At 42.2% G+C, this 14,946-nt stretch overlaps 1 protein-coding gene across 4 annotated transcripts in view; it reads right to left on the reverse strand.

Annotated features, from left to right (window-relative positions):
- Pus10 (pseudouridine synthase 10) overlaps positions 1 to 14,946 on the reverse strand; it is a 99,415-nt gene that overhangs the window by 7,038 nt on the left and 77,431 nt on the right. For all 4 annotated transcript variants that reach the window (XM_045147587.1, XM_004665522.2, XM_045147586.1 and 1 more), the window contains 2 exons: positions 13,656 to 13,773; positions 3,455 to 3,597 (listed from right to left, as the gene is read on the reverse strand). In XM_045147587.1, coding sequence (XP_045003522.1) covers positions 3,455 to 3,597; positions 13,656 to 13,773 — 261 coding nt within the window. The remainder of the gene's footprint in view (positions 1 to 3,454; positions 3,598 to 13,655; positions 13,774 to 14,946) is intronic.

The following is a 14,946-nucleotide window of genomic DNA, read 5'->3' on the forward strand; positions in this document are numbered from 1 at the left end:
ATGACATCAAAATAAAGAGACTGATTGAGAGGTGGAGGGGATATGATGGAGCATAGATTTGTGAAGGGTAAAGTGGAGGACAGGAGGGAATTATCATGGTTTATTGTCTACAGTTACGAAAGTGGCCAATAAAAAAGTTTAAAAAGGAAAGATGTCACAAAAAGAGGTCATTTCTCCTATGCAGCCTGTTGAGGGATAAAAGACATTAACAGTGCTAACCAGAGTATACCCTGCAAGCTTTACAACTGGCTAGCTAGGCCAAATGTATCAACTGGTACAATAGTAGCACAGCTGTCTGGGGGAAACAAACTGCTCTCTGAGTGGACTTGAGGCCCAGTCTATGACAGTAATGAAAAAGCTTGGGAGGTCATAAGTTCTAGTGGGGAACTACTCCTATTGTCCGGCTAAGTGACCATATTATGCCCACCAAACTGACACTTATGCCTATATATTAGTGTTGATCTCACTTTAGGTGAGATAAGCTTCTCATTTCAGATGGTGGTGACCACTGGGGGGGACTTAAAACTCACCAAAATGCTAAGAAGTAACAGTGGAGTGTTCGGCACTGAAAGACAGCTCTATCACACCCTCCAAGGTTCAGGGACCATCGCAGAAGAGATGGCGGGAAGAATGTACGAGCCAAAGGAAGGCAAAGAGCACTTTGCAGTTCTGTTTTCCAGACACAAAGTGGCCTTGATATTCATGATCTCACTGTGGCTGATGCTACCTACTACACAAGACCTGCATAGTAAGAGGAAAAAAAATGATGCCATCAAAATAGAGGAGAGATTAGTTGGAAAGAAGAGATTCAATGGAGAGGGGATGTGAGAGGGAGGAAAGGAAGGGTGATGGGAGGAGAATATGATTAAGATGTACTGTTTTATATTTATGGAAATCAATAAAAAAAAAAGCTTAAAAACAAAAAGATAATTTCTGAGCTCTGACTTGAGATGACTGGTTTAGAAAGGCAGTTGACTTAGCTGGGCACTGTGGCACACGCCTTTAATCCCAGCACTCAGAAGGCTGAGAGGAAGAAGGATAACCATGAGTTCAAGGCCACCTGAGAATACAGAGTGAATTCCAGGTCAACCTGAGCTAGACTGAGACCCTACCTCAAAAAAAAAAAAAAAAAGAAAGAAAGAAAAAAGAATGGCAGTTGGCCAGGCGTGGTGGCACACCATGCCTTTAATCCCAGCACTTGGGAGGCAGAGGTAAGAGGATTGCCGTGAGTTTGAGGCCACCCTGGAACTACGTAGTGAATTCCAGGTCAGCCTGGGCCAGAGTGACACCCTACCTTGAAAAAAAAAAAAGGAATGGCAGTTGGCAAAATCCAATATAATAAAGGTTATTTATGACAAACTGATAGCCAACACTATACTAAATGGGGAAAAACTCAAAATATCCACTGAAATAAGGAACAATACAAGGATGTCCACTGTATCCACTTTTTAAAAAATTATTTTTAAAGAAATCTTTATTGTTTTTATTTTTTCTACATTTTTAAAAATATATTTATTTATTTGAGAGAGAGACAGAGAATGGGAATGCCAGGAAGACCTCCAGCTCCTGCAAATGAACTCCAGATGCATGTGTTGCCTTGTGCATCTGGCTTTTGTGGATCCTGGAGAGTTGAACTGGGATCCTTTGGCTTTGTGGACAAACTCATTAACCACTAAGCCATCTCTCCAGCCCCTTTATTGTTTTTATTTATTTGAGTGAAAGAGGAAGGGAGAAAAAGGAAGAGAATGGGAGCACCAGGGCCTTCAGCCACTGCAAACAAACTCCAAACACATGTGCCACCTTGTGCATCTGGCTTACATGGTTCTGGGGAATTGAACCTGGGTCCTTTGACTTTGCAGGCAAGCACCTTAACTGCTAAGCCATCTCTCCAGACCCTGACTTTTATTTAATATAGTACTGAAAATCTTAGTAGACAAGAGACACAAAAGGGATACAAATAGAAAAGGAAGCAATCAAATTATCATTATTTGTAAATAATATGACTCTATACATATGGGACCCTATGGACTCTACCAGAAAATTGTTAGAGATGATAAATACTTTTTGTTTGTTTGTTTTTTTGCGGTAGGTCTCACTCTAGCCCAGGCTGACCTGGAATTTTGGGTTTTTGTTTTGTTTTGTTTTTTGTTGTTCTCAAACTTGTGGCATGTTTATTCTTAACATAAATAAAATTCTCTGTTCAAACTGAATACTTGGAAACTTGTGTTGATATTAAAAACAGTATCAAAATTATTTCAAATTTCTATAAAATGCAAAAATAATAAATACAGAGTAAACTACTTATTATTTGCTCATTTCCAGGAAGGGTAAGGATCTTAGAGTGCAATACAGTTCAAATGAACTAGATGTCTGACTTGACAATCAGTAATTGCTAAAGGTCAGGAATTATAATGACTGAAAACAGGACAAACATACTGAAAGCTTTAAAGACTGCATTTTAGCCGGGCGTGGTGGCACACGCCTTTAATCTCAGCACTCGGGAGGCAGAGGTAGGATTGCCATGAGTTAAAGGCCACCCTGAGATGACAGAGTTAATTCCAGGTCAGCCTGGACCACAGTGAGACCCTACCTCGAAAAACAAAATAAATAAATAAATAAATAAATAAAGACTGCATTTTAAAACTACAGTTGGCTAGAAACTGTGCCTTACCAGTTACATTTTGGCTTATATTACAACATGCAATTTATCTACTTATAAATGAACATTTTCCTTCTATATTTTAGATCAACAAGGAGGATCCATTGGGAGGGGGTAGATCATGGATGAACCTCCTGAGTAGAGAGTTTAGGCAGAAGTATCTTGTAGGAGTGGATAATGCTGTGCCCAGAAGCCAGAGATTGTTATGAACAGAAAAATTTCAATGTCAGAGGTGGGATAATTTCCAGTCAGTTGTTGGCCAGGGAGGTCCCTGATGTTCCCCACACATTACAGCTATTGCCAAGGCTCTTGTTGTCTAACAGAACTAGATGGTAAGACCCTACTGCTGAGGACTCTACATACTTGGGCTGTAGGTGACAAAAATCAAGCTGGAGCTGAGCTGGAAGCCTCCTCCCTGTTGACTAACAGTCAGGATGCTAGAAAGACCTATGCAGTCTGTTGGGAGAGAGAGGACCTCATCTATGTTAGCCAGAGTAGACCCTGCAAGCTTTATGACTGGCCAGCCAGGCCAAATGTACCAACTGCTATAATGGTGGCATGTCTGTTATGGAGGAAACCAACTGCTCTCTGATTAGATTTAAGGCCCATTCCATGGGACAGAATTTCTGCCTGGTACTAAAATACCTAATCAGGTCAGCGTGGGCTAGAGTGAGATCCTACCTTGGAAAAACCAAAGAAGTGAACCAAATCTCCCAGACAAGTTGAGTGAATATTTTAGGGCAGTATTAACTGTCCCAATTAGGTTAAATTGCCATCATGCAGGTGAAAGGATACGTTCCAGCTTGTGTCTTCAGATGGAGGCGAAAATGATGCTCGTCAAGGTAGTGCGTCTCCATGGTATGAATAACACGAGTTCTCACAGCCAAAGGCCTTCGGTGAAGGACCCGTAGAGGTGTTTTCTGATCGATTTTTAAGTCCTAGAGGATGATATGACACAACCAGAGTCAAAGCTTTCCTGCCAGCAAAGCCTTAGCACATCTTTTCCCTCTGTAGAGACCACAGAAGTTCCTGTCATGGTAGGACAGGAACTCACAACTACTAACATCAATTGTGTCTCCTTATGTTCACATCTCATGGGATTTTTCTTCACCTAGTTTATAATTAGTTATTCTCAGGGCACAACTACACTCACCATTAAAGAAGAGGCACAGTGCTGGGAAGGTGGCTCAGTGGATACGCAAGCAGAGGGCCTGAGTTTGGATCTAGGGCACACATAACCTGGACACTGCAGCGCTACTTCCTGAAATCTGAATGAGCCTAGAGCAAGAGGAAAATCACCTGGAAGTTCCACGACCAGGTAGTCTGACAAACAGTGAAGTGAAGGAGACCTCAGACAAGGTGAAGAAGACTGTCACCTGATGGTATGCCCACATACGCCCAAAGCTGTCCTCTGACCCCCACTAACACAGTGTGCACGCTTCCATGCTCACATACGCCCAAAGCTGTCCTCTGACCCCCACTAACACAGTGCGCACGCTTCCACGCTCACATACGCCCAAAGCTGTCCTCTGACCCCCACTAACACAGTGTGCACGCTTCCACGCTCACATACGCCCAAAGCTGTCCTCTGACCCCCACTAACACAGTGTGCACGCTTCCACGCTCACATACCCCCAAAGCTGTCCTCTGACCCCCACTAACATGGTGCTCATACTTTCACACTCACATACGCCCAATGCTGTCCTCTGACTCCCCCATTAATATGGTGCGTATGCATCCACATTCACACAGGAGAGCATGTGCACACACATTCTTTCCTCATACAGAACCCTAAGGCCCACAAGTCAATAATCCTAAGGGCTCTTCTGTCTTGATGTTTAAAAGATTAGTTAGTACCATGCAATCCTGTCTGGTCTCTTTCTTTCACAGGGCTTTGATAGAGGATGCCATTGATATTCTTGTATTCTAACAACAGTGAAGACTTCAAGCTGCAGTGAGAAGTGACAGGTGGCTGAATTTGGTACCTCAGTATTACCACATATGAGCATCTTGCATATTTTTGGGAAAACCATAGATACACCTATTTTCAGGGTCTGTTTTACACAAAAGGTTCTATTTGGAAAGACGATGGCATTTCAGTGCAGTAATCGTAAGTATGTAGAATAAGCCAGTTTCTCTCTATTCATTAGCCCAGCTATTTATGTGGGTGCTGGAGATAAAACACAGGGTGAATTGGGCCCTTTCCGATCCATCCTCATGCTTATGTGCCAAGTTCTCTTACTTGCTGAGCCATCTCCCCAGCAACCAAGTTTTTTTGAGGTAGAGTCTCGCTCTAGCCCAGGCTGCCCTGCAATTCACTATGTAGTCTCAGAGTGGCCTCAAACTCACAGCGATTCTCATACCTCTGCCTCCTGACTGCTGGGATTAAAGATGTGGACCACCACACCTGGATCCAGCAGTAAAATAGATTAAAATAGATTTTGTGAGTGTCTTACTTCCTTCCCAACTGTTTATCTTAATTCTCATGTTTAAAACAAATATCAAAATGTTTCTTAAGAATGTAAGAGCCAAAGGGAGGGTAAGACTCCTTACAATGTGCTCCCTCCAGACATAAAATGGCCTGGATATCCATGACCTCATAGTGCCTGACACTACCTACACAAGACCATCATAAGAGGAGGAAAAGATCATGACATCAAAATAAAAGAGAGGCTGATTGAGATGGGGAGAGGATATGATGGAGAATGGAATTTCAAAGAGGAAAGGGGGGGGGAGGGCGGGTATTACCATGGGATATATTTTTTTTAATTTTTATTTATTTATTTATTTGAGAGTGACAGACACAGAGAGAAAGACAGATAGAGGGAGAGAGAGAGAATGGGCGCGCCAGGGCTTCCAGCCTCTGCAAACGAACTCCAGACGCGTGCGCCCCCCTTGTGCATCTGGCTAACGTGGGACCTGGGGAACCGAGCCTCGAACCGGGGTCCTTAGGCTTCACAGGCAAGCGCTTAACCGCTAAGCCATCTCTCCAGCCCGACCATGGGATATTTTTTATAATCATGTTAAGTGTTAACAAAAATTGAGGAAAATAATTCCTTAATAAACTTCAACTCTGCTTCAAATAGTAAATATTCTGGGCGTAACTGATAAGATAGGTTCATCAGGACTTTGAACTCTGTGCTATTTCTTACTGGAATAACTCTTCCTAATTTTACATGAGTGCTCACTCAATGCCCTGCTTAGGAGAGAAAGGTTTTAGTCTGTTCCCTTCTACACCAAAAAAGGAAGAACAAGGTCTGACAAAGACCCATTTGGAAGGGCATGACTGCTTCTATCAGGGCAGCAAGTTGACAATCAAAATGTGATTTTTTTATGGTTCTATAATTTGATTTTAGAAGTTTGTTCTGATGAAACAAGCTATCTCTACAAGGCTTGGCTTTTCTCTATTCCTGAAAAGCAACTAATAATAAAGGACAAGACTGAACTACTGAGGAATCTATAAAGACATGGGCCCCACTTTAGCATCTAGAAGCAGGACATTTCTAAACAAGCAACCACCTCATGAACTTCTCTCCTGCTTCCTTCACCTCTCTATTCACTCCCAGTATTTTGACCATGAGCTGACCTGTCAGTCAATGGAAATACCAACAGAGCTGCTAGCCCCACCACATCTTCCAGTACAGCACTCAGATTATAATGCATGCTCACATAATGTCTGGGGTCTGATTTAGAAGAAACCACTTCACCTACTCTGACACTGCACTCAGTTATCCCTGTACTGCTGAATTTCCAGCAGCAGAATTTACAAACAGGGAACAAGGTCTGGAGAGATGGCTTAGTGGTTAAGGCGCTTGCCTGCGAAGCCTAAGAATTCATGTTCTGTCTCCAGGTCCCATGTAGCCAGATGCACAGTGACACAAGTATGCAATGTCACACATCCACAGGAGTTGAAGGCCCTGGCACGCCCATCTCTCTCTCTCTCCTCTGCCTCTTACCCTCTCAAAAATAAATTTTAAAGATTTAAAAGGAAATGGGACAGCACTGAGGAGATGGGCCCTTGGATAAAGCTGCTGCTGCTCAAGCTGGGTGCCTGAGCTCCACCCCACACCCCTGTAAAAGCCAAAGCTGTGGCAGGCTTCTATGACCTTGGGAGGCCAATACTGATGCCAAGACAGAGGCACAGACAGGAAAAGTTCCTGGAAGCTCCAGGTGAGCCGAGAGGATAGAAAACTGAGAACCACAGGTATGCTGTAGCACCTGTGCCCCCACACTCACACACAAATAAAAACAAGTTTTTAAATTAGGGTTTTTGTTTTTATTTTAGAGACAGAGAGAAAGAATAAATCGGACTGCCAGGGCCTCAGCCACTGCAATCAAACTCCATATGCTTGTGTTACGTAGTGGGCATGTGCGACCTTGCCCTTGCCTCACCTTTGTGCACCTGGCTAACATGGGATCTGGAGAGAAGAACATGAGTCCTTAGGCTTTGCAGGTAAGCGCCTTAAACTGCTAAGACATCTCCCCAGGCTACAAGTTTTTTAATTTAAAAATAGGGGACAAGGGGCTGGAGGGATGACTTAGCGGTTAAGGCATTTGCCTGTAAAGCCAAAGTTGATCCAGGTTCGATTCCCCAGAACCCACATAAGTCAGATGCACAAGGTGGCACATGTGTCTGGAATCCGTTTGCATTAGCTGGAGGCCCTGGTGTGCCCATTTTCTCTCTCTCCCTCTCTTTTTCAAATAAATAAATAAATAAATAAATAAAGGCAACAAGTAGTAAATCTGAAATGATCTTTCTTTCAAAATATAGAAGTAACTCAATCTTCATTTTAAAAATATTTTTTATTTTTACTTATTTGACAGAGAGAGAGAGAATGGGCATGCCAGGGCCTCCAGCCATTGCAAATGAACTCCAGACATGTGTACCTCTTTGTGCATCTGGCTAACATGGGTCCTAGGGAATTGAACCTGTGTCCTTTGGCTTTGCAGGTAAAGGCCTTAACCATTAAGCCTGCCGTCCAGCCCAGTCTTCATTATTTTTATGCCAGTGAGAATGCTGGAAAAATATATAAATGTTTCTAGAAATCAGTTAGGCTCATCAGATTACCTGGGCTATGGATTCTTTCACTATTTAATGTGTACTATACAATCACCCTTTAATTGCACAATGTATAAATTAGTTCTCTGACAACCCCTAAACTTTGAATCTGTTGGGAATTGAAAAATCAGGGCTTTACACATGCTAGGCAAGCACTCCATCTCTAGTCCTTGAGTAAAATTTTTCTTTTCTTTTCTCTTTTGAGACAGTCTCATGTAGTCCCAGGCTAGCCTGCAACTCCCTATGTAGCTAAGTATGACCTTGAACTCCTGATCCTCCAGTCTCTACCTCCCAAGTACTATGATTACAGGTGTGTACAACTGTGCCCAATTCTATGCAGTGCTGGGGATTGAACTTGGGTTTTGTGCATGCTAGACAGGCACTGTACCCACTAAGCCACATCCCCAGACTAGAATCTATTTTTAATGAAATATTTTTCAGTTGTGCATGGTGGCGCATGCCTTTAATCCCAGCACTCAGGAGGCAGAAGTAGGCGGATCACTGTGAGTTCAAGGCCACCCTGGGATTACATAGTGAATTCCAGGTCAGTCTGGACTAGAGTAAATCCTACCCTGAACAAACAAACAAGCAAAAAATTAAAATAAAAATATTTTTCTTTTATTTATTTGAGAGAGTGAGAGAAACAGGCAGAGAGAGAAAGAGAAAGAGAGAGAATGAGTGTGCTAAGGCCTCCAGCTTGCCACAAATGACGTATGTGTTAATTGAACCTGGGTCCTTTTGGCTTTGCAGGCAAGTGTCTAAACTGCTAAGCAACCTGTCCAGCCCAATAATCTTTTTCTAAAATTTTATTTATTTATTATTATTATTATTTTTGGTTTTTCAAGGTAGGGTCTCACTCTAGCCCAGGCTGACCTGGAATTCACTATGTAGTATCAGGGTGGCCTTGAACTCACAGTGATCCTCTTTCTTCTGCCTCCTGCCTGGCCAGAATCTATTTTTTAATATTTTACTTTTATTTATTTATTTGAGAGAGGGAGAGACAGAGTGAGAGTAGAGAGAGAGAGAGAATGGGTGCACCAGGGTTTCTAGCCACTGCAAATGAACTACAGATACATGCGCCCCCTTGTGCATTTGGCTTATGTGGGTCCTGGAGAACCAAACCTTGGTCCTTTGGCTTTGTAGGCAAGGGCCTTAACAGCTAAGCCATATCTCCACCCCCAGAATCTATTTTTTAAATGGCATTAGTTTTCTAACAGCATTCTGAATGGCTAATACAGTTAAGAAATTGGTTTTTGTCCATACAGATGTCTGTCTATATTATATCTACTCACTTGGGGTTACGGTTGCAGCTCAAATGGTAGAGTGTTTGCGTACCATGTACAAAGCCATGGGTTCAACCCCCAGGACCACTCCCCGCCCCCATAAAAAAAAGCATAAGGTTGCATACCTGCAATTGCAGCACTGGGGAGGTGGACACTGTAGGATCAGGAGTTCAAAGTCATACTTCCCTACATAGTAAGTTTGAGGCCAGCCTAGGCTACCAGAGAGCTTGTCTCAAAAAAACAAACAAACAAACAAAACACAGCAGGGCGTGGTGGCACATGCCTTTAATCCCAGCACTTGGGAAGCAGAGGGAGGAGGATCATCATGAGTTCAAGGGCACCCTGAGACTACATAGTGAATTCCAGGTCAGCCTGAGCTAGAGTGAGACCCTACCTCGAAAAGCAAAAAAAAAAAAAAAAGAATAAATACTCACCTAAAGGCCCCAGAGATAATCCAGTCCATTCCCTTGCTTTATAAATGAGCTTCTTTAAGTAGATAATACACGATTTCACCAAAACATTCATATTCTTTATTTCATTTTTTTCTCATGTCATGAGTGTTCTTATGAGCCATACATTCATATATACATTTCTTTCCCTAACATTTTCAGATATTTATAGATAAACTAACTCTAATTAAATGAAATCATATACTACTTCCCCCCCACCACCACCAAGGTAGGGTCTCACTCTAGCTCAGGCTGACCTGGAATTTACTATGTAGTCTCAAGGTGACCTCAAATTCATGGTGATCCTCCTACCTCTTCCTCCCGAGTGTTGGGATTAAAGGCGTGTACCACCATGCTAGCTTACTTTTTTTTAAATTTAATTTATTAGTTTTCTTTTCAGCAAATACAGGCAGTTTGGTACCATTGTTTAGGCTCATCCTTGATCTACCCCCTCCCAATGGCCCCTCCTTGTTGAGGTATATGGGTCGTGCATTGTGGAGTTAGCCCAGTTATTGGTACGATAAATGTCTCTGCATATCATGACCCAACATGTGACTCTGACATTCTTTCCACCCCCTCTTCCGCAAAATTTCCCTGAGCCATGTTGGGTTCATTTTTGGTCTGCTTCAGTGCTGAGGTGTTGGGGGCCTCTGAGGCTCTGGCTCTCTGATTTGGTAGGAGTTGATTTTTCTCTGTATTGGTCTCCTTCCCCTTTGTGCTGGTATCCAGTTCATCAGGAAAACAGCAACAAGCTTACTTTTTTTTAAAGCAGCTATAAAATACTGGTCCATACTCCCACTTCCTTATTGAAAGTTAAAAAATAAACTTTCTTAGATAGATTCTATGTAGCCCAGGATGACCTAAAATAATAATCCTTCTGCGTGCTGTCACTATGCCCACCTAGACATTCATCTTGTTTTCAGTTTTGTTACTGATGATTTTCCTACTTTGAACGAAATCAATAAACCTCCTTGCACATATATCCTGAAACACTAGAATTTTTCTCCTATAAGACAGACTGTCAGCAGAGGGTATGCTGGGTAGATCACTGCAGTTTTGTTTTTTTTTTTGCAAACAGAGAGGGAGGAGGGCGGGAGGGAGGAGAGACAGACAGAGAGAATGGGCACACCAGGGTCTCTAGCCACTGCAAACAAACTCCAGATGCCTGTGCTCCTTGTGCATCTGGCTTATGTAGGTCCTAGAGAATTGAACCTGGTTTCTTTGGCTTTGCAGACAAATGCCTTACCCATAAGACATCTCTCCAGCCCAATCACTGCAGTTTTTTTTTTGTTTGTTTGTTTGGTTTTTGGTTTTTTGAGGTAGGGTCTTACTCTAGCCCAGGCTGACCTGGAATTAACTATGTAGTCTCAAGGTGGCCTCGAACTCACGGCGATCCTCCTACCTCTGCCTCCCGAGTGCTGGGATTAAAGGCGTGAGCCACCACGCCCAGCTTTTTTTTTTTTTACAGTCATTATCACATTGCTTTCTAAAAAGTCTGAAACACTTTCCATTTCTACCACCAATGTCTGTAACTATCCTTCTGTTCCACTCTACCTGGATGTTTGGTATGATCAGCTCAAGGTAAACTGAGGTTGAAGCAATTTTCCAGATGACCCTTGGCCATTTGTAGTTGTTCTCTGCTAAACTGCCTGTTCACATCCATGATTTATATTTATCTATTGTGCACCTGTACTCTCCATCATTAGGTCCTATTGATGGTGTATTTTGCCATCTAATTTGTTTTCTACCTGGTAATATATATGCTTGCATACACACATGTGTATACTTAAATCATAAGGAAAAAGGAATCATCCAACCTCTATCTGTTCTTACACATTTTTCTCCTTAGTACTTATCAGAAACATTTTCCTGTGTTCATAAATAACCACTCTCTCCTTCCCTCCCTTCTCCTCCATCCCTATTTATTTTTTCTTTTCCCTCTCTCCTCCTTCCTTTTTCTCTTCCTTCCAACCTTCCTTCCTTCCCTCCCTCCTTTTTCTTTCTTTCATGTTCTAATTTGTATTTATTTGAGTGAGAGAGAGAGAGAAGCAGAGAGACAGATAGACAAGGGGCACACCAGGACCTCCAGCCACTGCAAATGAACTCCAGACGCATGTACCCCCTTGTGTATCTGGCTTACATGGGTCCTGGGGAATTGAACCTAGGTATTTTGGTTTTGCAGGCAAGCACCTTAACCACTAAGCCATCTTCCCAGCCCTTTTTCTTTCTTTCTTTTGATGCTTTGAGACAGGATCTTGCTATGTAGCCAGGATAGCCTGGTACTTACCCAAAGCCTAGGTTGGCCTCAAACTTGTAATCCTCCTGTTTCTGTCTCCCAAGTGCTAGAATTACAAACACCACACTTGGCTCTACCGCATAGTATTTAAGAGCTGGGAAGTAATAAACCATCATACAGATTACATATTCACTTAGTATCCTTTAGTAGGTTCATCTAGACTGTAAGAAAATAATGTCCATTTAAACACCTTTGAACAAGTGCTCGCTGCATAAGCAAGAGGACCTGAGTTTAGATGTCCAGTCCTCACGTAAAAGCCAGAAGTGGCAGAGTACACCTGTAATCCCAGAGTTAGGGAGACAAGAGGACCCCTAGAGTTTGAGCTAGCTAGTCTAGCATAATGGGCAAACTCTAGGTACAGTAAGATAGCATGTCTCAAAAAAAGAAAAGAAAAGAAAAGAAAAGAAAAGAAAAGAAAAGAAAAGAAAAGAAAAGAAAAGAAAGTGAAGGGCTGGAGAGATGGCTTAGAGGTTAAGGTGCTGTCCTGAGAAGCCTAAGAACCCATGTTCAATGTTCCAGGTCCCACATAAGTCAGACATACAGTGACCCAAGCATGCAAGGTCACACATGCACACGACAGGGGGCCCATGCATCTGCAGTTCAATTGCAGTGGCTGGAGGCCCTGGCAGCACCAATTCTCTCTCCCTCTCTCTCAGTCTCTCACTCTTGCATAAAAAAAAAAAGGTGGGGTAAGCATGCATGCCTTTAATCCCAGCACTCAGGAGGTAAAGGTAGGAAGGTCATCCTGGGCTAAAGTGAGACCCTACCTGGAAAGAAAAAATAAGGTAGAGAGCAATTTAAAAAGACATCCAATATCAATATCTAGCTTTGAATACACACACTTGTACACATGCACTCACAAACATACATATAACACATTAGGCACACCACACATATGCAAAAAAGTAAACATGATTGTGATAACTATATGCATCTTTATGCCTATTTATGCTCATTCCTTGCAGTCGAAAGTAAATGATCTTTACAGCAAGAGATAAGGGCAGATGAGAAGAAATTTGTGAAAAGAACAAGCAGACCCCTTACAGTAATGTACGCATGTAAAGAAGACACGTAACAAAATGTATACATACTCCACATGACCAACCACCACAGCTGATTCACATATGTAATGTTGGTACCATTAAATACATGATATTTCACCTTTTGTTATTTTCAAGGTAGGGTCTCACTCTAACTCAGGCTGACCTGGAATTCACTATGAAGTCTCAGGGTGGCCTTGAACTCATGGCAATCCTCCTACCTCTGCCTCCCGAGTACGGGGATTAAAGGCGTGCGCCACCATGCCCAGCTTTCACATTTATTTTTTAAAGATAACCAAATACAGTAACAGTTTGCTGAGTATTTTATATGTGGGTACTGTCATTCTAAATGATTTGCACAATTAAACTAATTTAGTTGTTTTAACTGATTGCACAGATCAAGAAATTAAAGGACGAGTCACACAGTTAAGGAATGGAGACCCAGAATTTGCACCAGGCACTTGTTTTCAGAGTCAGGCTCTTTACTTATTTACATGGAAAGAAAGAGTGTGTGAGTATGAGCACATCAGAGCCTCTTGCACTGCAAACAAACCCAGATACATAAGTCACTGTGTATGTGGCTTTATACAGTACTAGGGAAACCCAGGCCAGCAGGCTTTGCAAGCAGCACCTTTAGCCACTAAGCCATCTCTCCAGCCCTCAGAGTCAAGTTCTTAATCACTAGTTACACTGCCTCTCCAATGATTAGATGAAGTACTCACTCAACTAGTAGCTGGAAAAGTCAGGATCTGAATCTAGCTCACACAGACCCCAAAGCACAGGTTCTATGACTTACTGGTAATAAACCAGAAGACAAAGGTTCTTTGTAGACACAAGAAAACATAAAATCATAAGAGCAGTTAAACTACCTTCATATTATTTAGGAATTCAATGTCTTCCTTCAGTATTGCGCTGTTTGTCCATATTAAGGCACTATAGGTCTTGGTCTTTCCTTCTTCACCTTCCTTCATATGCCCTATTGCCTCTCTAAACAAACAATAAAAGAAAGCTTATGAGTAGGTAAAATACATACAAGCCTTATCTCCAATGTTTCTTTAAAAAAAAATAGCTTCATTGAGGTATAACCTACATACAATTCCCACATTTAACTGTACAGTTCAATGAATGTTACCGTTTACACAGTTGCATAGTAACCATCATGATCTCATTTTAATTTTTTTATTTTATTTTATTTTATTTTATTTATTTGAGAGAGACAGACACAGAGAGAAAGACAGATAGAGGGGGAGAGAGAGAATGGGCGCGCCAGGGCTTCCAGCCTCTGCAAACGAACTCCAGACGCGTGCGCCCCCTTGTGCATCTGGCTAACGTGGGACCTGGGGAACCGAGCCTCGAACCGGGGTCCTTAGGCTTCACAGGCAAGCGCTTAACCGCTAAGCCATCTCTCCAGCCCCATGATCTCATTTTACACCACTTCCATAATCTCCAGAAAGACATTCATTTTCCATTAGCAGACACTTTTTTCTTTCCTTTCCCTGAGCCCAAGACAACCAATAACTGACTTTCTATCTTTAAAATCTCCCTATCCTATTACTCCATAAGAGGAAATTCCAGCCTGGTACTGAAAACCTAATCAAAAGCATATGGCTGGGGAGGCTTAAGTCCTAGAAAGAAAACTACTGCTGTTATCTGGTTAAATGGATATATTATGCTCACAAAACTGCCTTCTATACACTTATGTTTATGCTCATATATTAATGCTACTTTCACTTTCAGTTAGAGAAGCTTCTCTTTTCAGATGGTGGTGTCTACTACAGTGACTCAAAACTCATCATGCTGCTGAGAAGTGACAGTGGAGTGCTCAACACTAAATGAGACATCTCTATCACACTTCCAAGGCTCAGGGAACATTGCAGAAGAGTTGTTAGATGGAATGTAAGGGTCAAAGGAAGAGGAAGAATGCTTTGTAATAATACTATCTTCCCGATATAAAGTGGTCATGACACTCATGTCCTTATAGTTTCTGACACTACCTACACAAGACTTGCATAACAGAAGGGGAAAAAGTAATGACATCCCAGCACTTGGGAGGCAGAGGTAGGAGGATCATTGTGAGTTCAAGACCAGCCTGAGACTCCATAGAGATTTCCAGGTCAGCCTAGGCTAGAGTGAGATTCTACCTCAAAAAAAAAAAAAAAA

This window comes from Jaculus jaculus, chromosome 4, assembly GCF_020740685.1.
Source record: "Jaculus jaculus isolate mJacJac1 chromosome 4, mJacJac1.mat.Y.cur, whole genome shotgun sequence".
In the NCBI taxonomy this organism is placed as follows: Eukaryota; Metazoa; Chordata; class Mammalia; order Rodentia; family Dipodidae; genus Jaculus; species Jaculus jaculus.